General features: G+C 52.3%; 1 protein-coding gene across 1 annotated transcript in view; it reads right to left on the bottom strand.

Moving 5' to 3' along the window:
- Positions 1-26,924, bottom strand: part of LOC115083176 (extracellular calcium-sensing receptor-like) — a 139,713-nt gene that overhangs the window by 18,581 nt on the left and 94,208 nt on the right. Inside the window, exon 7 of the mRNA XM_029586982.1 lies at positions 2,095-2,218. Within this exon, the coding sequence (XP_029442842.1) occupies positions 2,095-2,218 (124 nt within the window). The remainder of the gene's footprint in view (positions 1-2,094; positions 2,219-26,924) is intronic.

Raw genomic sequence — 26,924 nt, 5'->3', positions numbered from 1 at the left:
TTAAATCCCGGGGACAGTTGCGAGGATATTGTAATCTTAGGGGTCGAGTTTGGACATGGATACAAAAAAGGAAAAGAGGAGAGGTAAGAAGAGGATCCAAAGGAAGAAGAATAACTTGCAGGTGCATTCATCATGGGTATTGGTAGAGATTCATCCCTGGAAGAATCATCGGAGGAAGAGGAGACAAAAGTTACTTTCTTGCGTTGATGCTAACACTGAGACATCTTGCGAGAGTAATCAGATTCATCCCGGATGAATTTTTATGTTTGAGAACAATCAAATCCTGTCAAAACTTGGTGAGGTTGGAATTGAAGTTAGTTAATTGTGCTATAAATGTATCAACCGAAAGATGGTTTCTCAGGAGATCCATCTAAAGTTTGACTTTGTCCTGCAGGGTAGAAGCGGATTCCTTAGTCGTTTCGATGACAAGAAACATAAGCTCAAATGCACATTTATTAAGGATTTGATTCCACCTTGTTAAAAAGTCAGAGTTCTCAAGATGGAGTTAGGTTCTTTAAGAATGCATAGACCGCAAACTCTGCAGTATTCTATAAGTGTTGATGCATGAAATTCAGCTCGAGCAGCAAGTTTCTGTAGCGCTAAGGTGTCAGGCCAGGAGATGTTAGAGGTCTCAGCTGAAGTACTAGAGAATAATGGTGCTTGAGCTAGATGTGAAGTTAAAGCTGTGTCTGCATAGCTGAAGGTATCTGCTGAAGCGTCGGATGCCATAAAAAGCCATCAATATAAGCACAGGCACACAAAATAAGGGGGAAAAACTCGAACCATACAGTTTAGGTAAAAATCAAAAGGTAAGGGAGCAAAATTTGAAATTTCTACAGGTCTCATCTCCCCAAAAGTATAAAAATAGATGCAAGTGTCTGCACAGTGATGACCCCAGCCCATCCTCACCCCTCCTAAAGGTGTCTTAAAAAAATCAGTGGTTCAGGCCCACCCCCCCACCCAAAGGTATCTTTAAAAAATCAGTAGTCCGGCTTGTTATAATCAGGGCTTAATTTGTGGGGGAATGGGGTGGAATGCAGTTCCGGCACTTCTTTTCAGTCTTAAGAGGAAGAGCAGCAGGGGTGTCCTGCTCCAGCCCTTCCCTACAGGTTGCCTGCAGGGAAGAGGAGAGGGGCTGAGCCTGAAGCACATAGAGAACAACCACTGTGCTCTCTAATCCAGCCCCTCCTCCCGTAATTCAGGAAACAAAAGGGAGGGGGTGACATTGAAGAAGACACTGAAGAGCAAAGGACAGACACAAAATAAGGTTTTAATTAGTACAAATTTGAAAGTTGTGAGCAGTAATGCCATTTGTTAAGGCTTCAACTGTGGTCTTGAATGGCTCTACTGCTCACAACTTTCAAACTCATGCTAATTTATTCCCTTTTTCTGTTCATTACCAAGGGCTTAATTTCTGGCAGATCTACTCAGAATGGCGTTCTGCCATCTTTTTTTCTGAGACCCGAGAAAGTGGAGCAGAGCCAGCAGTGTACATCAGCTCTGGGTCACCTGAGGAAACAGAACAGACCCAGTAGTTGCATGGATCACTTATGGCCCCCTGGCCCTTGGAAGAAACAGAGCTGCTTACCCCTGAGACAAGGGCAGCCACATGGCTTTGATTCAGGTGAGAAAGAGGTCACAGGTGACCCTGGTCCCACCCCTTTGCACAGGTCAAACCTGGTCCTGGTCCCACCCATCTCACCCCTCCACAGTTCCACTTCCTTTCTGTCTGGTTATAATATTTCCCTCCCTATGCACATAATTTTATGATTAGATTGTAAGCTCTACTGAGAAGGGACTGTCTCATATTTTGCTTATGTCGAGTAGCACAAGTAATAGTTGTAGTACTAGGGGAGAGGCATTCTAGGAGCGTGGTGTCTGGACTTTCGTGCACACTTTAATTTTAAAAAAGAACTTTTCACACAACAAAGCAGATGTAATTGTGTGCACGTAGTTTTGCTGGGATAATTTTCATAATGGACTTGCATGTGTAAGTTTGCTTTGAAAATTGGTGCAAGTTCGATGAAGAAGCATCCGCAAATTTATGCGGCCTGTTATAAAATTACCCACAAGGACGGCAGCAAAGGAACCCACCGGTGTCATTGCTGATCTCTCCCATGGAGCAGGGGATGCAGTCAAAGCAGCAGGGGGGCTCCCCCTTCCGCGCTGCCTTTCTATAGCCAGGAAGGCAGCTCTTGCTGCAGACAGAACGTGGGACCTGCACAGGGAGACAGAGAGGAAGACCATTAATAGAAAGACATTTAATGATCGATTTTCCAAAGGATTAGTCTAACCTTTAACAAAAGAGGAGAGGCCAGAGGCATTCCTGGAGCAGGTTTAAGATTTAGCAGGTCAGAAGAATTACTTGGACTTTCACTCACAAATCTAGCTAGTTAGATGCAACTGAAATGTCAGCTAAAGATAACCAAGTATAATTTAGTTCGGGAGTGTCAAACATATGGCTATGGGTTATTTCTGGCCCACAATCCCGCCCATGTATTCATCCTGCCTGCTGAACCTTACCCCATCAATACTGAACCTCATCCCATCAATACTGCTGCCCATCCAAGGAAAGGAGCCATGCGTGCTGCTGCATTCACTCAGTATTTCCAGTGATGCAAGTAAAATAAACCACTGCAGAGAGAGTGCAAGGCTGGGGCATGCACAGGCCAACAGCTGTTTCCCAGCAGTGGCTCTAGGCCAACCAGCGCCCCCCCCTGTGAAAAATATTACCTTCATGTGCACCATCGTCCACAGCCTCTTGTAGGATCTCTTCTCCCACCTTCCCAGCACAGTTTCTACCCAATCCCCCCTGCCTCTCACCCCCAGCAATAAATTTAGGGCTTGATATTCAGCGTTACTTAGCCAAATAAGTTTAGAATTATCCAGGTAAGTGGGGCATTTAAACATTCAGCCATGTTCAGTGGCTGTCACTTAGCCAGATAACTATTTATCCAGCTAAATAGTTATCTGTCTAAATGGTGGGCAGAGTGGGGACGATAGGAAAATTGGTTCTTACCTGCTAATTTTCGTTCCTGTAGTACCATGGATCAGTCCAGACCGTGTGTTGAGCCTCCTATCCAGCAGGTGGAGACAGACCAAAACTGTGAGGGTATCCTATATCAGGAAAGAGCCTACCCTACACCCCTTCAGTATAAAGTACTTTCAAAGCAGATATAATTCCCCAGAGATCAAGCAAGCAATAAGAAAAAAACTAACAAATTGAACAAGTGAACAACTGAAAGGATTCTGTATGAATAAATACGCTCTTGCATACAATTTTATTTTCATCTGTTAGATGCTTCCGGTGCCTTTAGTAATAGTAGACAACAAATCAGATAATTGAAATAACCTGTAGAAAAAGACAGAACATTCGAGCGGACGTATCGGATCTAGTATGGGCGGGTGTCTGGACTGATCCGTGGTACTACAGGAACGAAAATTAGCAGGTAAGAACCAATTTTCCTTTCCCTGTATGTACCCGGATCAGTCCAGACTGTGGGATGTACCAAAGCTTCCCTAAACAGGGTGGGACTCTCCACCCAAGAAGTAGCCTGAGACCGTAAGGAATGAGCTTTTAAGCCTTCCAGCATGGACCGACCCTTACAGATGTAAGCTGACGCAATGGCCTCCTTTAGCCAACACGCGATAGTGGCCTTGGAAGCCTTATTACCTTTATTTGGCCCATTCCACAGAACAAACAAGTGGTCAGAGACCCAGAACTCATTTGTAACCTGAACGTAACACAGCAAGACCCGTTTCACATCGAGGCACCGCAGATCACCCCCAGCTGTAATTGCTAATTCTGACGAAGAAAAAGCCGGAAGTTCCACGAACTGATTGACATGAAAAGAAGACACGACCTTTGGCAAGAAAGAGGGTACCGTCTTAAGGGATACCACTGAATTCGAGAAACGTAGAAAAGGCTCTCTGCATGACAACGCTTGGAGCTCTGAGATTCTTCTGGCTGAACAAATGGACACCAAGAAGACTGTTTTGAGAGTCAAATCCTTGAGCGTAGCCCTCCTTAAGGGTTCAAAAGGAGCTTCGCAGAGAACCCGGAGAACCAAGTTAAGACTCCACAAGGGCCAAGTAACCCAGACTGGAGGATTCAAGTGCTTTGCTCCCTTGAGGAAACGGACGACATCCAGATGAGCCGCCACTGAATAACCGTCAATGGTGCCTAAGAGGGAACCGAGAGCAGAGACCTGCACTCTCAAGGAACTGAACGACAACTCCTTGGCGAGACCGTTCTGGAGAAAAGAAAGGACCTGAGAAACCAGAGCCTTACGAGCCGAGATACCCGAGGAGACACATACATTTTCAAAAACCTTCCATACTCTGACATAAGCAAGCGAGGTAGTCTGCTTCCTGGCCCGCAATAGAGTGGATATAACTTCTTCCTTATATCCCTTCTTTCTCAATCTCTGCTGTTCAAAAGCCAGGCCGCTAGACAGAAGCGATCCGCCTGATCGAAAAATACGGGACCCTGCCGAAGATGGGAAAGATGACAGAGGTGTAGGGGACCGTCCGTGGCTAGATTCACGAGGTCCGCAAACCACGGTCTGCGAGGCTATTCCGAGCCACTAGAATGGCAGGCCAGAGATGAAGCTCGATTCTTCGGAGTACTTTGCCCACTAACAGCCAGGGAGGGAACACATACAGAAGAATGTCGTGGGGCCAGGGAAGGACCAGGGCATCCACCCCTTCCGCACAATGTTCCCGTCTGCGGCTGAATAACCGAAGAGCTTTCGCATTGGTCATGGTGGCCATCAGATCCAAGTGAGGGGGACCTCACCTGTGGATGATCAGGTTCATCACTGCATCTGACAATTCCCACTCGCCTGGGTCTAACCTCTGGCAACTGAGGAAATCCGCTTGAACGTTCTCCTTCCCTGCAATATGGGATGCCGCTAAGCACTCTAGGTGATGTTCCGCCCATGCAAAGAGCCAGATGGCTTCCAGAGCGACTAGGCGACTCCTGGTGCCCTCTTGTCGATTGATGTAGGCTACAGTGGTGGAATTGTCCGACAGGACCCGCACCCCCTTGTGGAGGAGTAGGGGAAGGAAGGCCTTGAGAGCCAGTCGGACCGCTCGAGCTTCCAGTTGATTGATGTGCCAGCGAGATCGGATCGGAGTCCAATACCCCTGAACAGACTGGGTCTGGCGTACAGCTTCCCAGCCGCAGAGGCTGGCGTCCGTTGTTACCACGATCCACTGCAGTGTCAGAAGGGTCATCCCCTTCTGAAGATGGGCAGGCGATAGCCACCACTGCAGTTCTGCGATGGTAGACTCGGAGAGCAGCAGGGGTGTCTGAATCTGTTACAATACCGGTTTCCAGTGGGATAGCAAGGCTTTCTGTAACGGACACATATGCGCAAAAGCCCAGGGGATCAGATCGATAGCGGAGGCCATGGACCCCAGAACCTGGAGATAATCCCAGGACTTTGGCAGGGCAAAAGAGAGAAAATTGCGCACTTGGTCCCTGAGTTTGAGTGAATGGTCCTCCGGAAGAAACACCCTGCCTACTCGAGTGTCGAATCACGCCCCCAGGAATTCCAATGTCTGGGAGGGTTGAAGCTTGCTCTTGGGAAAGTTGATGACCCACCCCAGAGAGGTCAGACACGATAGGACCTTGCTAACCGCCAGCTGGCAAAGAGACTTTGATTTGGCCCGGATGAACCAATCGTCCAGGTAAGGATGGACTAGGACTCCGTCTCAATGCAGGATGGCCGCCACTACCACCATTACCTTGGTGAAAGTGTGTAGCGCCGTGGCAAGACCGAAGAGGAGGGCTCGAAACTGAAAATGTTGGCCGAGTATCTCGAACCGAAGATACTGCTGGTGATCGCAGTGAATCGGGATGTGTAAGTAGGCCTCCGTCAGATCGAGCAAGGCCAATAATTCTCCAGATCGAACTGCCGCTATCACCGCCCTCAAGGTTTCCATCTGAAAATGGGGAACTTTGAGAGCCCGGCTGATGCGCTTGAGATCCAAAATTGGACGAAAGGAGCCTTCCTTTTTGGGCACGACAAAGTAGATGGAATATTGGCCGGACCCTTGTTCTTCCACTGGGACTGTGACTATGGCCCCCAGTTCCAGCAGCCTGCACAGAGTTTGTTCGACCGCAAACCTCTTTCGACTTCTGCAGGGGGGAGATCAGGTGAAGATCTGGTAGGTCTCGAGCAAATTCTAACGCGTAGCCTTTTTCTATCACCTCTAGGACCCACTGGTCCGTTGTTATGATGGCCCATTTCCCGAGAAACTGGGACAGTCATTCACGTAAGTCTCAAACGGAGGAATGAGCCGGCCCCATCTCATTGAGAGGAGGACTTGGTGATCGAATGTTGCTGGCTACTATCCCTGAAAGGCCGACATCCCAGAAAGGAATGAGGCCAGGACTGAGATCGGGAAGCATTACCCCTCGGGAATGAGCCCCTTGCCCTGGTGGAAAAATGGTGTTGCCCCCTATATCTAGTGCGAGAGGGTAAGAAGGACTTAGACTGTTTTGGGCGGTCCTCCGGAAACTTATTTTCCCCAGGGATTTGATAAGTTGCTCTAGATCCTCACCAAAAAGCAACTGGCCCTTGAAGGGAAGGGTTCCCAACTGCGCTTTGGAAGAGGCGTCCGCAGACCAATTTCTCAGCCAGAGGAGGCGCCTGGCCGAGACCGCAAAGACCATTGCCTTGGCTTGCACTCGCAGAAGATTGTACAGGTCGTCTGCCCCATACACAATCGCTCCCTCCAAGCAATCCGCCTGCTCCGCCTCTGCAGACAGGAGGTCTTGGGTGCTGAGTAATTGTTGAACCCATCTGAGGCTTGCCCGCTGCATGAGACTGCCACAGATTGTTGCCCGAACTCCCAAGGACAGGACCTCAAATATGCGTTTGAGGTAAAATTCCAACTTGCGGTCCTGGACATCCTTTAAAGCCGTAGCCCCAACCTCCAGGATGGTGGTGTGTTTGGTAACCACTGTGACAGAGGAATCTATCTTGAGCATCTTAAGTAGATTCAAGCAGTCCTCAGGAAAGGGGTAGAGCTTGTCCATAGCCCTCCCCACTCGGAGTCCCGCCTCAGGGGACTCCCATTCCCTAACGAGCATCAGCTTATGCATAGGGTGAAAAGGAAAAGTACATGCAAGAACCCAACATGGACCCACCAGGACCGGGTCCATGTTGGCAAGCATTGCGGCCGTAACCGTATCCGCCGGGAGCAACTCAATTCCCAGTTCCTGCAAAATGAAGGGAATGAGTGGTTCTAGTTCCTCCTTTTGAAATAAGCGTAGCACCCGAGGATTGTCCCCCTCTAGGGGGGGTTAGGAAGCAGAGGGTCAACATGTTATGTTACGACCCGTTCCACTGTTAATTGTTACCCCTGTTCTTTGTATCGTCCCTGAGCAAATATTGCAGTTACATTGTAAACCGATGTGATTTGTATCTTTTACAAGAACACCGGTATAGAAAAGTTAAAAATAAATAAATAAACAAACAAACAAACAAACAAACATACATCCAGATCTGGAATAGGCACCGGCAGCGGCTGTGGTGGATCCAGAGGCGGCGGGACCACCCTAACCCTAACCGAGCCCTGGACCTCCGGCGCCTTCAGAGGTTGCAGAGGAGAAATTTGTGGGGGGGTTTTTTTGGGGGGGGGGTCCAGGGATGGATCTTCCTCCTGCTGTAAGCTGGCTAAATAGGACTTGTGCATAAGAAGCACAAACTCCACGGAGAAACAAGACTTAGACTTCCCGGGGTGGGGGGGGGGGGGGGGGGGGGGGAAGGTCAGGCACCGCCTTCGGGGCATGAGGGGGGCTCAAATCCAGGGGGGTGGGGGGGGGGGGAAGGTCAAGCACCGCCTTCGGGGCATGAGGGGGGCTCAAATCCAGAGGAGAAACTAAAAAAAAAAATCGCGCTCACCTTCTTCCTGCACATCCGATTCTGCATTTGAGCCTGATTCCAAGATGGCCGCGGTTTTCCGGGCTGGGAATAGCCTGGCCACACGGCGGGGAACTCGCCCCTGGGTCGCTGTGGGCGAGGGGACCGATGAGGAACCCTCCCCACCCGGTAGGCACCCTGAACAGAGGCCTCCACAGGAAAAACATGTGGCAGACTCTCCACATGCTTTACAGGCACTGGAACGGGGCATCAGTACTAAAGACAAAAAATTGCTAAAAAAGTAAAAACAGCTGAGCTGTGCAGGGCTGAAGTCGGTCAGCGAAGGCAGCAACTGAACTCTGCACACTGTCAGAGCTGTCCACTGTTCTTAAAAGTAACAAATACAAGTAACAAATACAGCCCTGCTTGTACCCTTTATTTTTTTAACTGCTCAGCTAAGCCAGGGGAAAAACACTCCCTGAGAGGGTACTGTTTTGCAGTGGACAGCTAGATAATGGGGGAGGGACTGGACCACCAGTATCACCCCAGATGGCCACCGGGGAAAAGGGGCCTAGGATGGGCAAGCCCCCCCCCCCCCCCCCCCCCAAGACTCCCAGCAGAGCGAAGAGACCGAACTGTCTCTGTGAGGGAAAAAAAGGGAGAAAACTTTCAAAGTCCTCTTTTTTTTTTAAACAAGAATTTAATACTTGCTTGATGCAGACCAAAAGTAAAGAAAATCCCCTCAGGGAAACTAAGGGAAGAAGAAGAAGAAGGGGAACCAAAGGTTCAGCTGCCTGCACCTGCTGGAGACAGACGAATACTGTCCTGATATAGGATACCCTCAAAGTTTTGGTCTGTCTCCACCTGCTGGACAGGAGGCTCAGCCCATGGTCTGGACTGATCTGGGAACCAGGGCATGGCTACTTATCCAGCTAACTTAGCCGATAAGTGGCAATATTCAGACTTATCCAGCTAAGTTAGCCGGTTAAGTCAGACCTACTATTGAGCGGTTCTAAAATTAACCAGATAATTTATCCGGCTAAGTCTAGGTTATATGGATATATTCAGTGGTGCGGCCTCATCTCTGATATCTTTATCCAGCTAACATTCTTAGCAAGATAATGTCTAAAGATGGACCTCTTAGTTTTTTGGGGTTTTTTTATTGCCCTAGGCACCATTAATGCCATGTCCCCCTATCCTTCCCAGGAAGGTCAAATACAACCAATGAAGTCAGAAATCTATACAGACTGTGATAGAACCCCAATATGAATCTCACACCTCAAGTTCTGTAAATTTATATTTTGATTTAATTGTACTCTGCGTCCATAGAAACTCTCCTCACAACGAGGATCATTTTCAAAACTGCTTGCATGCACCCTTATACGCATGTACATGAGCACACGCAAAGCTGCTACAGTATTTTATAACATGCATGCAACTTATAAAAATCGAGTACATAAACGCGCAAATATCCTCGCATATGTAAAAACTGCGAGCCGCACAAGTTCAGACTTATCCGGATAAGTAGCGGCAAATGTAGAAATTGGATAACTTTTCTGCTACACCTATAATTTATATTTAGGACTGAGGTTAGCCTACATGGAAACTAGTTTTAGGTTAGTAGCAATTACAACTAAAGAAAAAATAGTTTAAAAAATTGCTGGGCTGACTGGGTGGACCATTTTGATCTTTATCTGCCATCATTCACTCTGTTACTATGTTACTATTTATCCGGATAATAGTTGGAATATATCTGGATAAGTGTGGCTACTTATCCAGATAAGTTCTAATCTGGCCGTCTCTATTATTTATTTATTTAAGGCTTTTATATACCGATAACCATTTGCACATCTTATCAGTTTACATGGAACAGGTAACATTTACAATTAATGTATTGAAATATAACGGAAATAAATAGTATCGGGTAATATTTGCAAATAACATTGTTATTTATATATATAAATATAACGGAAAAAATGATCTCGGGTAACATTTACAAATAACACATTGTAACAAAATGGAAATAAATAGTATCGGGTAATATTTACAAATAACTTATTGTAGCATAACATAACATAACATATATAGCAGATAAAGCTGCTACTTAGCTAGAGAAGTCGGAATTTAGCTGGATAAGTGTGTGCAAATGATATACCTGTGAATTTGTACAAAGGGATACACAACTAGATTTTACTTGTGTTATTTAGATGCATTTACCCCCGTATGTCAGGGGAGATTCTAACATGCACGCAACAATGAAATCACCAGTTCTACCAATTAGTCTACCAGTTCTCCCTTTCCATCTGCATCAGCTCATGAAGACCCTCCCTGACTTTTCAGCCCGAAGTCCTTCCTTTCACCCAGAGCCTCTCACCCAGTCATTTTTTCACTTTTAACATGCTGACAATCACTTACTCCTGATATTGAGCAGTAGATTTACGCAAATAAAGTGCCACATTTACATGCATAAATTACTTATAAATTAGCAACTTACTTGCATAAATGATAGCTCCTCCCCAAAAGACCCCTGGCCCTCCCTATTTTACATCTGTAAATTTACTTGTGGACCCTGATATATGTGTGCATTTTGAAAGTTTTAAAATACCACCACTCGTGTATGCACTATTTTACACACCTAAAGGAAAATTAGTTTCTTACCTGATAATTTTCATTCCTGTAGTACCAAGGATCAGTCCAGGACACCTGGGTTGTGACTCCGCACCAGTAGATGGAGACAGATTAAAACTTGTGGGCGGAGCCATATATGCCCCTGTGCCAGTCACAGCCCCTCAGTCTTACATAATGTCAAAGTAGAAACTTAACCAGAAAACTAGCTAACTTAACAACGGGGAGCCATACCAAGAACCCCCATTGGAACAGAACTCCCCAACCAGGAGAGCAAAACCTGTAATCAGATTAGAAAACAACAAACAGCGAGCGGACTCTCCGTTACTTCAGCGCAGCACTACGGGCGGGATCCTGGACTGATCCTTGGTACTACAGGAATGAAAATTATCAGGTAAGAAACTAATTTTCCTTTCCCTGTACGTACCAGGATCAGTCCAGGACACCTGGGATGTACCAGAGCTAAACTACCGAGGGTGGGAAGCAGAGAGTCCCGCTCGGAGAACCCTCTCTCCAAAACCCCCATCCTCAGCAGCCTGAACATCCAGACGGTAATGCTGAATGAACGTATGCAAGGACTTTCAGGTAGCCGCCCTGCAAATTTCCTGAGGCGACACCTGAGAAGATTCTGCCCAAGACGCCGCGTGAGACCGTGTCGAATGAGCCCGCAGACCCACGGGGACCGATTTCCCCCACACTAGGTATGCCGACCCAATCGCCTCCTTTAACCAACGGGCGATCGTTGCACGAGACGCCGCAGCACCTTTCTTGGGACCAGAAAACAGCACAAACAGATGATCTGTCACCCGGAACGGGTTAGTGACCTCTAGATAGCGGAGGAGGGACCTCCGCACATCAAGCTTCCGTAAGTCTCTCGATTTCGGATCGGAGGACCCCCCCACATCGAAAGCGGGAAGCTCCACCGATTGGTTTAAATGAAAAGCCGACACGACCTTGGGCAGGAAGGAAGGAACCGTCCGCAAGGAAACTCCCGAGTCGGAAATGCGCAAGAACGGCTCCCGACAGGACAGAGCCTGCAATTCAGAAACCCGTCGCGCCGAGGAAATCGCCACCAGGAATACGGTCTTGAGCATGAGGTCCTTAATCGTCGAGTGCTTCAAGGGCTCAAAGGGCGCTGAGCATAAGGAAGAGAGAACCCAATTGAGGTTCCATGACGGACAGGGAGGACGCAGAGGACGACGAAGATGTTTCGCTCCCCGGAGGAAACGGGAGATATCCGGGTGGAGAGCTAGGGAGGATCCCCGGACCTTACCCCGCAAGCAACCAAGTGCCGCTACCTGAACCCGCAGGGAACTGCACGACAGACCTTTGGCGAGACCGGCCTGGAGGAACGCGAGGATATCAGGAACAGAGGTGGAGGTGGGATTCAAGCCACGCTCCACGCACCATTCCTCAAATATCACCCAAACTCTGACGTACGCCAGGGACGTAGACTGCTTCCTGGATCTTAACAGCGTGGCCACCACCGCATCTGAGTAATCTTTTCCCTTCAACCGATTCCTCTCAAAAGCCATGCCGCGAGACAGAAGTGATCCGCATCCTCCAAACAGACGGGGCCCTGATGCAGGAGCCCCGCAAATCCCTGAAGCGGGAGGGGAGCATCCACCGACAATTGGACTAGGTCTGCAAACCACGGACGCCGCGGCCACTCCGGCGCCACCATGATGACGTTGGACGGGTGCAACTCTATGCGCCGTCGGCCAGGGAAGCACCAACGTGTCGACTCCCTCGGCTCCTCTTTCCCGACGGCGACTGTAAAACCGCGGAGCCTTCGCGTTGTCCCAGGTAGCCATGAGATCCATGTGAGGTACTCCCCACTTTTCGCAGATGAGGAGAAACGCCTCGTCCGCAAGCTCCCACTCTCCGGGGTCCAGGTGATGACGGCTGAGAAAATCCGCTTGGACATTGTCGACCCCGGCAATATGGGACGCTGCAATGTTGCTGAGATGTCGTTCCGACCAGGCCAGCAATAGCCACGCCTCCTCCGCTACCAGCGGACTTCTTGTCCCGCCTTGTCGATTGATGTAGGCCACGGTGGTCACGTTGTCTGACAACACTCGGACCGACTTCCCCTTCACCAGGGGCAGGAAGGACTGCAGTGCCAGGCGGACCGCTCTGGTCTCTAGCCGGTTGATCGACCACTGTGCCTGAGTCGCGGACCATAAGCCTTGCACGGACTTGCCTAGGCAAACTGCCCCCCATCCAGAGAGGCTGGCATCCGTGGTCACCACCGTCCAATCGGGCACGAGCAGGGACACCCCGCAGTTCAGATGAGTCGGATCCAGCCACCAGTCCAGGCTGGACCTCGCCTGGCCCATGAGCGGAAGCGGCAGGTGGAACTCTTCCGATACCGGCTTCCAGCGGGAGAGCAAGGACGACTAACGGACGCAAATGGGCAAACGCCCAGGGAACCAACGCTAGCGTTGACGCCATAGACCCCAGAACCATCAGGTAATCGCAGACCCGCGGCAGATGCAGAGACAATAACCGCCTCACCTGCGACTGCAGCTTGCACACCCGCTCCTGAGAGAGAAACACCTTGCCCCGTTTTGTATCGGATAAGGCTCCCAGGTATTCCAAGGACTGGGTGGGTACCAGTTGACTCTTGCTGAAGTTGACGACTCAACCCAAGGACTGCAGGAGCTGCAAGGTCCTGGCTACTGCCAGCCGACACTGACTCTCTGACTTCGCCCGAATCAACCAATCGTCCAGGTATGGATGAACTAGGAAACCTTCCCGGCGTAGCTGTGCCGCAACCACCACCATCACCTTCGTGAAAGTACGAGGGGCCGTGGCGAGGCCAAACGGGAGCGCCCGGAACTGGTAATGCCGCCCCAGGATGCAGAACCTGAGAAACCTTTGGAACGACGGCTGAATGCCCACGTGTAAGTACGCCTCCGTAAGATCCGGGGAGGCCATGAACTTGCCCGGACGCACCAAGGCAATCACCGACCGAATCGTCTCCATTTTGAAATGAGGGACGCGAAGGCATCTGTTTACACCTTTCAGATCCAAGATTGGTCTGGACGTGCCGTCTTTCTTGGGAACGATGAAGTAAATGGAGTAACGGCCCTTGCCTTGCTGACCGGCCGGGACGGGGGCAATAGCCCCCAAGCTTTCCAAGCGTCGGATGGTGCCTAGCACTGCGGCCCTCTTCTCGGGAGTCTTGCAAGGTGACACCAGGAACTTGTCCGCCGGGGTGTAAACAAAATCTAATGCGTAGCCTTGACTTATCACGTTGAGGACCCCCTGGTCCGACGTTATCTTGGCCCATTCCTCGAAAAACAACGTCAAACGCGCCCCGACGTGTGGAACAATGGACTGGGGCTGTTGCGAGGGATGGGCCGACCGCATCTCATTGTGAGGCCTTGGACCCCGTACCCGACGGGGCTCCCCCTTGCCGCCCGAAGCGCTTTCCACGAAAGGACTGCTGAGCTTGGGCGGGCCGAGAGAAGGACGACCTATAGGAGGTGGCTGCGGACCGTTGGGGACGCGACTTCCTGGGACCCCGAAAGCGGGACCTACCAGGAAACGAGGACCGCGACCTGGATCTGTCCTCAGGCAGCCTAAAAGCTCTGTTCTCCCCCAGGGAAATCATTAAATCATCCAATTATTTGCCAAACAGCAGCTTCCCCTTAAACGGCAGCGCCCCGAGATGAGCCTTGGAAGAACCATCGGCTGCCCAGTTGCACAGCCACAGGAGGCGACGTGCCGAGACGGCGGCTACCATGGATCTAGCCGACGTACGCAGGAGATCGTGGAGAGCGTCGGCTCCATAAGCAATTGCTGCTTCCAAACGATCCGCCTGCGATGCCTCCTCCGCCGACAGGTCAGCATTCGCCTGAAGGACCTGGGCCCAGCGCAGACTAGCTCGCATCGCGAAGTTGGTGCAGATGGCGGCTCGAACTCCCAGGGCGGACACTTCGAAAATCTTCTTAAGCTGCACCTCCAGCTTCCTGTCCTGGATGTCCCTGAGAGCTGTAGCACCCGTAACCGGGATCGTAGACCTCTTCGTCACCGCCGACACTGCCGAATCCACCTTAGGGAGCCGGAGGAGCTCCAAGGCATCCTCCGGAAGCGGGTAGAGCTTGTCCATGGCCTTGCTGACCTTCAGCCCCAGCTCTGGAGTATCCCATTCCCTGAACAAGATATCCGTCGACGAAAAATGAAAAGGAAAAGCAACCGTGGGCCCCGTGAGACCCAACAGAACCGGATCCATATTGGCTTCCTGTCGAACCACCACCAGTGGAGCTTCTATACCCAGTTCTTGAAGAATGGCAGGAATCAGGGGGGACAGTTCCTCCCGGCGAAACAGCCGAACCACCTTGGGGTCATCCCCCTCGACGGGCTGCGCCCCTTTGGCGGCGCCGGGCTGGCCGGAACCGTCCTCTGTCGCCCCATCGCCCCCCCGCGGGGGCTCCTCATGGGGATCCGAGTCGGCCTCCGAAGAAGACTCCGTGTCCGATTCCTGGGGGGCGCCTCGAGGTGGCCGCTGGCCCCGGCGCGGTTCCTGTGGGGCGGGCCGTAGAGGCCACTTCCCCTGGGAGGCCCCCGAGGTCTCCCTAGCCTTCCTTTTCCCTGGAGGGATCTTGGGAGCTCCCCCCACGGCTCCTCTCACCTGGCTGCGTTTGTGGTGCTTATATTTAAGCACCTTACGCAGCAGAAGAGCAAAATCCTCTGAAAATTCGTCCGAATCCGCCGAGCTCGCACCGGAATCCCCCGGGGACCTATTTCCCCCCGGGGCGTCCCCCCCCCGCCGGCCCCGACTGGGAGGAGAGTGCGGGAGGCGAAGCAGCAGGCCCAGCCGTTTCCCCGCGCGAATTCGCGGCCGGAGGACAAAATGGCCGCCGCTCCCGCGCTAAGCGGGAAAGGATCCAGGGGCCTATCTGTGAGGGAAACAGCCCGCGGCGGCGATCGGGCCCCCTGACGTGCCCCGGACGAACCCTCACTGCCCGGGACGCACGCCTAACAGAGGCCCTCCCTCGATAGACGCGCGCACAGAACCGCAGGCCCTGCAACTCGCCCCACGCGGCATGGCCCCGATCGCACCGAAAACAGGGAAAAAACAATAAATACAAAGCAATTTTAATGCGACTTGACCTCTGAACGGCGCACCCCCCCCCCCCCCCCCCCCCCCCCCGAGCAAACCCCGAGTGGCGGCGCGAAGTTACAGAGAGCCGGCAAAAATAAACCAAAATCTTTTTTTTTTTTTTTTTTTTTTTTTAAGTACCTGCCGCTGTCCTCGGTCCTGGAGCCCTGTTCCAGCAGGGGTGAGTGAACCGGGCTCCCCGGTGTCACCCCTGGCACTGCTTCTCGTGTAGCCGGGTCCTCGACCCTAGCAGCGGCCTCAACCGGGGGGGGGGGGGTAGTCCCCTCAGGACCTCTCAACCCCCCTGGGAGGCAGGGCGGACGGGACTACTCTCTAACAAAATCCAAAACAAATTTAAAATTAAACCAAAACTCCAATAAACTCAAAACTCAGCCCTGACTGACACCTAACCCTCAGGGCACGCAGGGGCTGTGACTGCACCTGCACCATCTACTGGAGACAGAGAAAGACTGAGGGGCTGTGACTGGCACAGGGGATATATGGCTCCGCCCACAAGTTTTAATCTGTCTCCATCTACTGGTGCGGAGTCACAACCCAGGTGTCCTGGACTGATCCTGGTACGTACAGGGAAGAGCTATTTTTGAAGTGCACAACTTTAAAAAATTCACCTTAATGTGAACAGAATGGGGTCAATATTTAAAGCCATTTAAATGAATAATTCACAAGATATCCATTTAAATAACTAGGTTTGAATATTTCCCTTGCTTATATTGTTAACAGTTAGCTGGATAACTCTTTATCTGACTAAGATTTACCAATAAGAAAGGGGAATGTGGGGAGGTGTTTCGGGCAGGACAGAGTAAAGCAAATAACTTATCCGGATATTTCTGATTTTAAGAGTTAGCCGGGTAAGGTTTTTGGCCTAACTCTAGACATGCCGAGAGCACATGTAAAGTTACTGGGAAGATGTTCCCGGATAACTTTACTCTTAATGGGCTGAATTCAAAAAAAGAATATAAGCCAGTTAAGAGAAGTAGTAAGAATTAAAAAAAAATAGATTGCATGCACAGTAAGCCATAAAGTCCTCCCACCTCCCTCTCTCCCCCATCCCACCCAAAGCTATACCCTCCCACCTTCTTTTCCCTTATTTTTCAGCCCGGATCATGGTAGTGGCCTACTGCGACCCGGGAACGTGGCTTCTGATCTTGCCCCACAAGTGATATGCTAGAAGCCTACATAGCTGGAAAAGTAAGATAGCTGGATAAGTCTTCAAACACTAGATATCCATCTATCTTACTTATTCACCTATGCATGCTTTTCTTTTACTTATCCGACTATGTGACTTAGATGGATAAGTCTTCAAACAGTAGTTATCCATCTATCTTACTTATTCACCTATGTGTGCTTTTCTTTTACTTATCCGGCTGTGTGACTTAGCTGGTTAAGTCTGCAAAAAGAAAATTAGGTCTTACCTCCGATAATTTTCGTTCCTGTAGTACCAAGGATCAGTCCAGACTCCTGGGTTTTGCCTCCGCACCAGCAGATGGAGACAGAACCAAACTTGTCAGGCTCTGTATATATACCAGGGTGCCACCCACAGCCTGTCAGTATAACGTAATGTCAAAGCAGAGAGGCCTGAAACTGAAAACTAACTAAATACCAGAAGCTTAACCGGAGAACCCTGGGCTCACTGTCCCCAATGAGGGACCTGCTCCAGAAACAGAGATACAAATATATAGCAACTGAACTGCATGAGGAGTCCCCCAAAAACCTCACATAAGGAAAACACAGCGGACTCTCCGAGACTGAAAAAGTATTGAGGGCAGAACTCTGGACTGATCCTTGGTTCTACATGAATGAAAATTATCAGAGGCAAGACCTAATTTTCTTTTCCCCGTTCGTACTGGATCAGTCCAGACTCCTGGGATGTACCAGAGCTGAGACTACTTGGGATGGGATCCGGAGAGGCCCGCTCTTAACACGCCTGCTCAGAAATTGACTTCCCTTGAGCCCTGGACATCCAGACGGTAATGACGCGCAAATGTATGCAAGGATTTCCAAGTTGCAGCCCTGCAGATCTCCTGCGGAGAAATATGCATACACTCCACCCAGGAAGCTGCCTGGGAATGCGTTGAATGGGCCTTGAGACCCTGTGGTAAAGGTCTACCATTGAGTAGATATGAGGAGCTTATGGTCTCCTTCAACCAACGAGAAATAGTGGCCTTGGAGGCCATATTGCCCCTTTTTGGACCCTGACAAAGTATAAAAAGGTGATCCGATACACGAAAGGAAAATTATGTTCTTATCTGATAATTTTCGTTCCTGTAGTACCAAGGATCAGTCCAGACAGCTGGGTTATGCCTCCCCTCCAGCAGATGGAGTCAGAGAGAAAACTGAAACACACCCCCTAGATATACTGGTGTGCCACCTGCCATCCTTCAGTATAATCGATATCAAAGCAGAAGAAAATGTAAAACAACTCCTCCGCCATCGTAGCCAATGATTAACTATGGCAACTGTCTAGATCAAGTAGTAAAATTCTGCAAAGTTAACAGCAACCTTCTACATAAAAAATGTGCAAACACTGCAAACACTAACCTTTCAGCAATAAGAAAGCAACCCAAAAGAGATAATAAACGGCTAGCCACTTACCGTATTGAAAGACCTGATAGCAAGGTTTCGAGCGGACTCTCCTGACAGACAGAATCGGGCGGGCGTCTGGACTGATCCTTGGTACTACAGGAACAAAAATTATCAGGTAAGAACATAATTTTCCTTTCCCTGTGCGTACCAGGATCAGTCCAGACAGCTGGGATCTACCCGAGCCGACTCAAATGGGGTGGGACCCAGAGAGTCCCGCTCGAATAACACTGCTGCCAAAGGAATCAGCTGAAGGCCCTCGAACATCGACCCGATAATGTCGAGCGAAGGTATGCAACGACTTCCACGTGGCCGCCCTGCAAATCTCCTGGCTAGAAACTAGTTGACTTTCTGCCCAGGAAGTCGCCTGAGAACGCAGTGAATGTGCCTTGAGCCCTTCAGGAACCGGTTTACCACAACCAATGTATGTGGACGAGATTGCGCCCTTCAACCAACGTGCAATAGTTGCTTTGGATGCCTGCAGCCCCTTTCTGGGCCCCTGCCACAAAACAAACAGGTGATCTGACCTTCTAAAGTCATTAGTGACCTCCAAATATTGCAATAGCACTCGACGAACATCCAAACGCTTCAACTCGGAACCCTGAGAAGACCTCAGTTCCGTCGCCGAGAAGGAAGGCAATTCCACTGACTGATTAACATGAAAAGCCGATACTACCTTTGGCAAGAAGGAAGGGACTGTACGCAATGACACTCCGGACTCCGAAATACGCACGAACGGCTCTCTGCATGACAGTGCCTGAAGCTCCGATACCCGTCAGGCGGACGCAATGGCCACTAGAAACACGGTCTTGAGTGTTAAATCCTTTAGGGCGGCCTGCCGAAGAGGTTCAAAGGGGGCGGCGTTTAGGCCTTTGAGAACCAAGTTCAAATTCCAAGAAGGACATGGGAATCTCAGTGGAGGACGCAAGTTCCAAACGCCACGCAAAAATCGAGCCACATCTGGATGACACGCGAGAGAAGATCCGTCAACTTTTCCCCTCAAACAACCCAGAGCCGCCACGTGGACCCGCAGAGAGCTATAAGCCAAACCTTTCTTCAAACCATCCTGCAGAAAAGTAAGGATATTACCGACCGAAGCCCGGCGTGGCGGAATATCAGAGGCCGCGCACCAGGAGTCAAACACCTTCCAAACTCTGGCATAAGTAAGCGTGGTAGAAGGCCTTCGGGCGCGAAGGAGAGTGGAAATGACAGGTTCTGAATACCCTTTTTTTCTTAACTGCCTCCACTCATAAGCCAAGCCGCCAGACAAAAGCGATCCGCCAGATCGAAAAATACGGGCCCCTGCCGAAGAAGGTTCAGAAGATGACCCAGACGTAAGGGTCCGTCCATCGCGAGGTTAACGAGATCCGCAAACCACGGTCTCCTTGGCCACTCTGGAGCCACTAGAATCACTGGACCTCGATGGGATTCTATGCGTCTTAACACTTTGCCTATCAGGGGCCATGGGGGAAACACATAGAGCAGGATGTGCCGAGGCCATGGAAGCACTAGTGCATCTACTCCTTCCGATCCGTGCTCTCGCCTTCGGCTGAAGAAGCGCACTGCCTTGGCATTTTGCTGAGTCGCCATCATGTCCAGGCATGGAATCCCCCACCGCCGGGTGATGAGACTCATTGCCTGGGTCGATAGCTCCCACTCTCCGGGATCCAAGTATTGGCGACTTAGATAATCCGCTTGAATGTTGTCTACGCCTGCAATGTGGGTGGCCGCGATGCGGGATAGATAACGCTCCGCCCAGGTCATCAATAACGACGCTTCATCCGCCACCGGCCGACTTCTGGTACCTCATTGGTGATTTATATATGCTACTGTGGTTGCGTTGTCCGATAGTACGCGAACCGCCCGACCTTGTATCATCGGGAGCAGGAGACGCAAAGCTAGACGTACCGCTCTGGTCTCCAGACGGTTGATGGACCAAGAAGCTTGACGAGGGGTCCACGTTCCTTGTATCGCTTGTGACTGACAGACCGCTCCCCAGCCTGTCAGACTGGCATCCGTCGTCACTACCACCCACGGGGGCGGATCTAGGTCCACTCCCTGCAAGAGATGGTCTGGGATCAACCACCACGCTAAGCTGGACTGCGCCGGTTCTAACAGTGGCAACTGTACGCCGTAATCCTCGGATCTCTGGTCCCAGCGAGAAAGGAGAGCCTTTTGTAACGGACGCATATGTGCAAAGGCCCACGGCACCATCTCCAGAGTAGAAACCATATGTCTTGCAAATAATCCCAGGCCGTAGGCAACGGGAGATCCAGTAGGCTCTGTACCTGAACCATCAGGTTCTCCATTCTCTGCTGAGTCAGGAATACCTTGCCCACCAAGGTATCGAAACGTGCTCCCAAAAATTCCAACTGCTGACTCAGAACCAGCTGGCTCTTTGCAAAGTTGACTACCCAGCCTAGCGACTGCAGTTGCTGTACCACCAACTGGACTGCCCTCCTGCACTCGACCTCCGACTTTGCCTGGATGAGCCAATCGTCCAGGTAGGGATGCACCAGTATCCCTTGACGACGCAGAAAGGCTGCTACTACCACGAGAACCTTGGTAAACACTCTCGGAGCCGTGGCTAACCCGAAGGGAAGGGCGCAAAACTGGAAGTGTTCCCCCATCACCACGAATCTCAGGAATCTCTGATGACGCTCCCTGATCCCAATGTGAAGATACGCCTCGGCTAGATCCAAAGAAACCAAAAATTCTCCCTTGTGGACGGCCGCAATAATGTTTGGATTACTTACCTGGTAATCCCCTTTTCCTTAGTGTAGACAGATGGACTCAGAACAAATGGGATAGTATCCGCGTGCTAGCAGTTGGAGACGGATCTGACGTCAGCACGGGGGTATATAGCCCCACAGGAAGCACAGCGATTCAGTAATCTTCCTTGCAAAAGCTGTTATGGATGTGTGAACAGACGCTCAGTGAAAAGTGAAAAGTGAAAACAGGATTCCCCTGACCGATTGACAGTGGCTGGAGACCGCCAGCATTCACAACCAGAAGGCGTGGACCCGGATAGAGCGTACGCTCTCATGAAAAGAAAAGCCATGGCTTACCTGGAATCGGTGAACCCATGTACACAGGCAGCAGGGTGGGATGCTGAGTCCATCTGTCTACACTAAGGGGCGGATTTTAAAAGGCGCGCGAATAGCCTACTTTTGTTTGCGCTCCAGGCGCAAACAAAAGTACGCTGGATTTTAGTAGATACGCGCGGAGCCGCGCGTATCCACTAAAATCCTGGATCGGCGCGCGCACGGCTATGAATTTTGTATAGCCAGCGCACGCCGAGCCGCGCAGCCTACCCCGTTCCCTCCAAGGCCGCTCCGACACGCCCCCGAAACGCCGCGACGACCGGGCCCGCCCCCCGACACGCCCCCCTCCGAGAACCCCGGGACTTACGCGAGTCCCGGGGCTCTGCGCGCGCCGGGAGGCCTATGTAAAATAGGCTTCCCGGCGCGCAGGGCCCTGCTCGCGTAAATCCGCCCGGTTTTGGGAACTCGGAGGGAACTTTCCTTTGCCCTCCCCTCACCTTCCCCTCCCTTCCCCTACCTAACCCACCCGCCCGGCCCTGTCTAAACCCCCCCCTTACCTTTGTCGGGGGATTTACGCCTCCCAGAGGGAGGCGTAAATCCCCGCGCGCCAGCGGGCCTCCTGCGCGCCGGGCCGCGACCTGGGGGCGGGTACGGAGGGCGCGGCCACGCCCCGGACCGTAGCCACGCCCCCGTACCCGCCCCCAAAACGCTGCCGACACGCCCCCGAAACGCCGCAACGACCGGGCCCGCCCCCCGACACGCCCCCCTCCGAGAACCCCGGGACTTACGCGAGTCCCGGGGCTCTGCGCGCGCCGGGAGGCCTATGTAAAATAGGCTTCCCGACGCGCAGGGCCCTGCTCGCGTAAATCCGCCCGGTTTTGGGCGGATTTACGCGAGCAAGGCTCTGAAAATCCGCCCCTAAGGAAAAGGGGATTACCAGGTAAGTAATCCAAACATTTCCTGGCGTGTAGCCAGATGGACTCAGAACAAATGGGATGTACCAAAGCTTTACTCCCAGCCAGGGCGGGAGGCTGCCTGAGGACCATGTAGTACCGCCCTCGCAAAAGCCGAGTCCTCCCTGGCCTGGACATCCAGGCGGTAGAACCTGGAGAAGGTATGGAGGGAGGACCATGTTGCTGCTTTACAGATCTCTGCAGGTGATAGCATCCTGGACTCCACCCAGGACGCTGCGAGTGCTCTGGTGGAATGAGCCTTAACCTGAAGAGGCGGAGCCTTCCCAGCCTCCACGTAGGCTGCTCTGACAACTTCCTTAATCCAGCGGGCAATGGTGGGCAGAGAGGCCGCTTCACCTTGCTTCTTCCCGCTGTGGAGGACGAACAGGTGGTCCGTCTTTCGCAGGTCTTGTGTCACGTCCAAATACCTGGGCAGCAATCTGCCGATGTCGAGATGGCGTAATAAACAGCCTTCTTCAGATTTCTTCAAACCTACCGTGGTAGGCAAGGATATAGTTTGGTTAAGATGAAACTGTGAAACCACTTTAGGGAGAAAGGAGGGAACCGTCCGAAGATGGATAGCCTCCGGAGTGAGTCGTAGAAAGGGATCACGGCAGGCAGTGCCTGTAGCTCAGAGATGCGGCGTGCGGAACACACCGCCAGCAAGAACACCAACTTCAGGGTGAGAGACCGAAGAGACAAGCCCCGAAGGGGTCAGAAGGTGGATCCCGCGAGGAAATCCAAAACAAGATTAAGATTCCATAAGGGCACAGGCCACTTTAGTGGCGGGCGAATATGCTTGACACCCAGCAGGAAACGAGAGACATCTGGGTGTTTGGCGATGGTCTTGCCATCCCTCCTGGGACCATAGCAAGACAGTGCCGCTACCTGAACCTTGATGGAGCTGAGGGAGAGACCCTTCTGAAGCCCATCCTGCAGAAAATCCAACACAATAGGTATGGTGGTGGCATGTGGATTGGTGTCGTGAGTGTCGCACCAGGCTTCAAACACTCTCCAGATCCGGATGTATGTGAGGGATGTGGAAAACTTGCGAGCTCGGAGGAGTGTATCAATCACGGGCCCCGAGTAACCACGTTTCTTCAGTCTAGCCCTCTCAAGGGCCAGACCGTAAGAGAGAATTGAGCTGGATCCCCGTGTAGAATGGGACCTTGATGTAGAAGGTCCCGGAGAGGAGGCAGGGGAAGGGGCTCCCCTGCCAGCAGTCTTCTCATGTCCGCGTACCAGGGTCTTCTTGGCCAGTCTGGTGCCACTAGAAGAACTAGGCCCCGGTGAGTCTGAATCTTGTGGATGAGGGCGCCCAGCAGAGGCCACGGAGGGAAGGCGTACAGGAGAGTCCCTGGAGGCCACGGCTGGACCAGGGCATCGATGCCGCGTGAGAACGGGTCGCGCCTGCGGCTGAAGTATCTGGGTACCTGAGCATTGGACTTGTCCGCCAGTAAATCCATGGCCGGAATCCCCCAATGATCGACAATCATCTGGAAAGCTGTGTGGGACAGCTGCCACTCTCCCGGATACAGGCTTTCTCTGCTGAGGAAGTCTGCTGTGGTATTGTCCTTCCCGGCAATGTGGACGGCGGAGATGGCTTGCAGATTCGCCTCTGCCCAAACCATCAGTGGGGCGATCTCTAGAGAGACTTGTCGGCTTCTGGTTCCGCCCTGCCGGTTGATGTAGGCCACCGTGGTGGCGTTGTCGGACATCACTCTGACAGCTCTGTGCCTTAGTCGGTGAGCGAGTCGAAGGCAGGCCAAGCGGACTGCCCGGGCTTCTAGGCGATTGATGTTCCACGTTGACTCTTCTCTGTTCCATCGCCCTTGCGCGGTGAGCTCCTCGCAATGTGCTCCCCAGCCGCTTAGGCTGGCATCCGTGGTGAGCAAGGTCCACGTGGGCGAGGACATCGCCGACCCCCTGCTCAGGTGGGTGGACTGCAACCACCACCGCAGCTGGATCCGAACTCTGGCCGGTAGAGGAAGGTGCGTGGAATAGTCCCGTCGACGGGGGCTCCAGCCAGAGAGCAGGGAATGCTGTAGAGGTCTCATATGGGCCCGCGCCCAAGGCACCACTTCCAGGGTGGATGCCATGAGACCCAGAACTTGCAGATAATCCCAGGCTATAGGCCGACTGACCCTCATCAGATACTGGATACGTTGCTGAAGTTTCAACTGTCTCTTGGTCGTAAGACTGACCGTGTCCGCCCGGGTGTCGAAGAGCACTCCCAGATACTCTATTGACTGGGAAGGCAATAGACAGCTCTTGCCGAGGTTGATTACCCAGCCCAAGCTTTCCAGAAGGGCGATCACTCTGTCGGTTGTCCGCAGGCTCTCCTCTCGAGATTTCGCCCTGATCAGCCAGTCGTCTAGGTAGGGATGGACCAGAATCCCTTCTCGCCTGAGGGCCGCAGCCACCACTACTACCACTTTGGTGAAAGTCCGTGGGGACGTGGCCAACCCGAAGGGTAGAGCCCGAAACTGGAAGAAGCGGCCCAGAACCTTGAAGCGCAGGTAGCGCTGATGATCTGGATGGATCGGAATATGCAGGTATGCCTCTGACAGGCCGTGAGGAATTCCCCGGGCTGGATTGCGGCTTTGACGGAGCGCAGAGTTTCCATACGAAACCTCGGTACCCGTAAGTAGCGATTGACCGACTTGAGGTCCAGTACAGGCCGAAAAGTGCCCCCTTTCTTGGGTACCATGAAATAAATGGAATAGTGTCCAGAATTCACTTCCCAGGCAGGTACTGGGAGGATGGCGTTCAAGGACAGGAGCCTCGCCAGGGTAGCTTCTAACGCTGCCTCCTTGTGCCGGGGACATGAAGATTCCACAAACCTGTCCGGAGGAAGAAGGCGAAAATCCAGATAATAGCCTTCCCGGATAACGGCGAGGACCCACTGGTCCGACGTAATCTCGACCCATCTGGGGTAGAAGAGGGTCAACCTGCCCCCTATGGCTTCGGTCCCCAGATGAATCGGCAAATTCTCATTGTGGTGCGCGACCGGGGCCCGAGCCCGGGCCCGCCCCCCGCTTGCGCTGCTTGGTCCGAAAGGACTGATTTCTGGCCGGAGGACGAGTCGCCTGATAGCGCCCCCTATACGGGACAAAGCGCTGGGAACTCCTGCCCCTGTAGGACCGTGGAAAAGAGCGCTGTCCCCTTCGGGATCGGTCTTTCGGAAGTCTAGGCACAGGAGAGGCACCCCAGGAAGTGGCCAGCTTATCCAGGTCACTGCCAAACAGAAACGAGCCCTGAAAGGGCAACCTGGTGAGACGAGACTTTGAAGGCGCATCAGCTGACCATGGCTGAATCCAGAGCTGCCTCCTGGCGGCTACGGAGGATGAAATCCCCTTAGCAGTAGTGCGAACCAAATCTGATGCGGCATCGGTGAGGAAGGAAAGAGCGGACTCCATGTCAGCCGCTGGAGTGTTGTTCCTGGCCTGAGATAAGCAGGCACGTGTCACCACAGTGCAGCAGGCCGCAATCCGCAAAGAAAGAGCCGCTACCTCAAACGTTTGCTTCAGAATGGTGTCCATTCTCTGTCATGGGGCTCCCTAAGGGCCGTCCCCCCTTCCACTGGAATAGTAGTGCGCTTAACCACCGCGCTAATTAGGGCGTCCACCTGAGGACATGTCAACAGGTCCTGGAGAGCCGGAGCCAATGGGTACATACCTTTCAGGGCCCGGCTCCCTTTGAAGGAAGCCGCCGGCGCCGCCCATTCCAATTCTATTAGTTGCTGAGCCGCCTGCAAGAAAGGAAAATGGCGAGCTGTAGGACGAAGACCTTCCAGCAGAGGGTTCTGCGCCGAAGGAACCGAAGCACTGGGACCCGTAATATCTAACTCCGCCAGACATTGAGTCACGAGGTCCGAGAGGTCCTCCTTAGGGAAGAACCGCCTCATGGTTCTATAAGGTTCAATCCCCGGGGGGAGGTCCCCCTCGTCCGGGAGGTCGGACTCGTCCGGCGAAACCTCCTGGTCCGATTGATCCGGACTGTCCAGTGGCGGGAGGTCTCGCTCCCGATAAGGCTGTGAGGGTCCCGGCATAGGATCCCGAGGCGCAGCCACAGTAGCAGCGGGCGCAGGAGGCGCCACAGATGCAGCCACCGCAGGAACCGCAGAAACAACAGGAACCACCGGAGCCGCCGGACCCGTAGGGCCTGGACGGGAAGCCGTCTGCATTTGGACAAAGGCATGAATACCCTGAAAGAGATCCACCCAGGAAATGGAAGCAGCCTCTAATCGCCGGGGTACAAGGGCCCCCGGGATGCCTGGATGGTCAAGACTGCCCCCCAAATCCGGGGTAGCCCCAGGGGAACTGTCAAGAAACCGTGGCTGAGACTGGTCCAGGCCAGAGGGTACCCCTGCTGCCTCACATTGGACACATAGCGATTCAGGCTCAGTACTGCGCGTGGCTCTAAGGTGGCATACCGAGCAGAGGCCAAGGGCTGAAATGCCGGAGGCAAGCGGCTGCGCCGCCGAGGACGCGGCTGCGTGCTGATCCATACTAAAGAAAAGAAGCGCGCAATAATATGCGGTAGCAATAGGCGCTAAATACAGCAGGCGCACAATAGTAAGAATATGCGGCAGCAGTAGGCGCTGAATACCACAGGTGCACATGCCTAATAATATGCGGCAGCAGTAGGCTCGTAGTACGGCAGGCGCACAATGGTAATAATATGCGGCATCAATAGGCGCTGAATACACCAAGCG

The sequence above is a fragment of the Rhinatrema bivittatum genome, chromosome 2 (assembly GCF_901001135.1).
Source record: "Rhinatrema bivittatum chromosome 2, aRhiBiv1.1, whole genome shotgun sequence".
NCBI lineage: Eukaryota > Metazoa > Chordata > Amphibia > Gymnophiona > Rhinatrematidae > Rhinatrema > Rhinatrema bivittatum.
The sequence above is the reverse complement of the archived record's forward strand: the minus strand, read 5'-3'. Positions and strand labels throughout refer to the sequence as shown.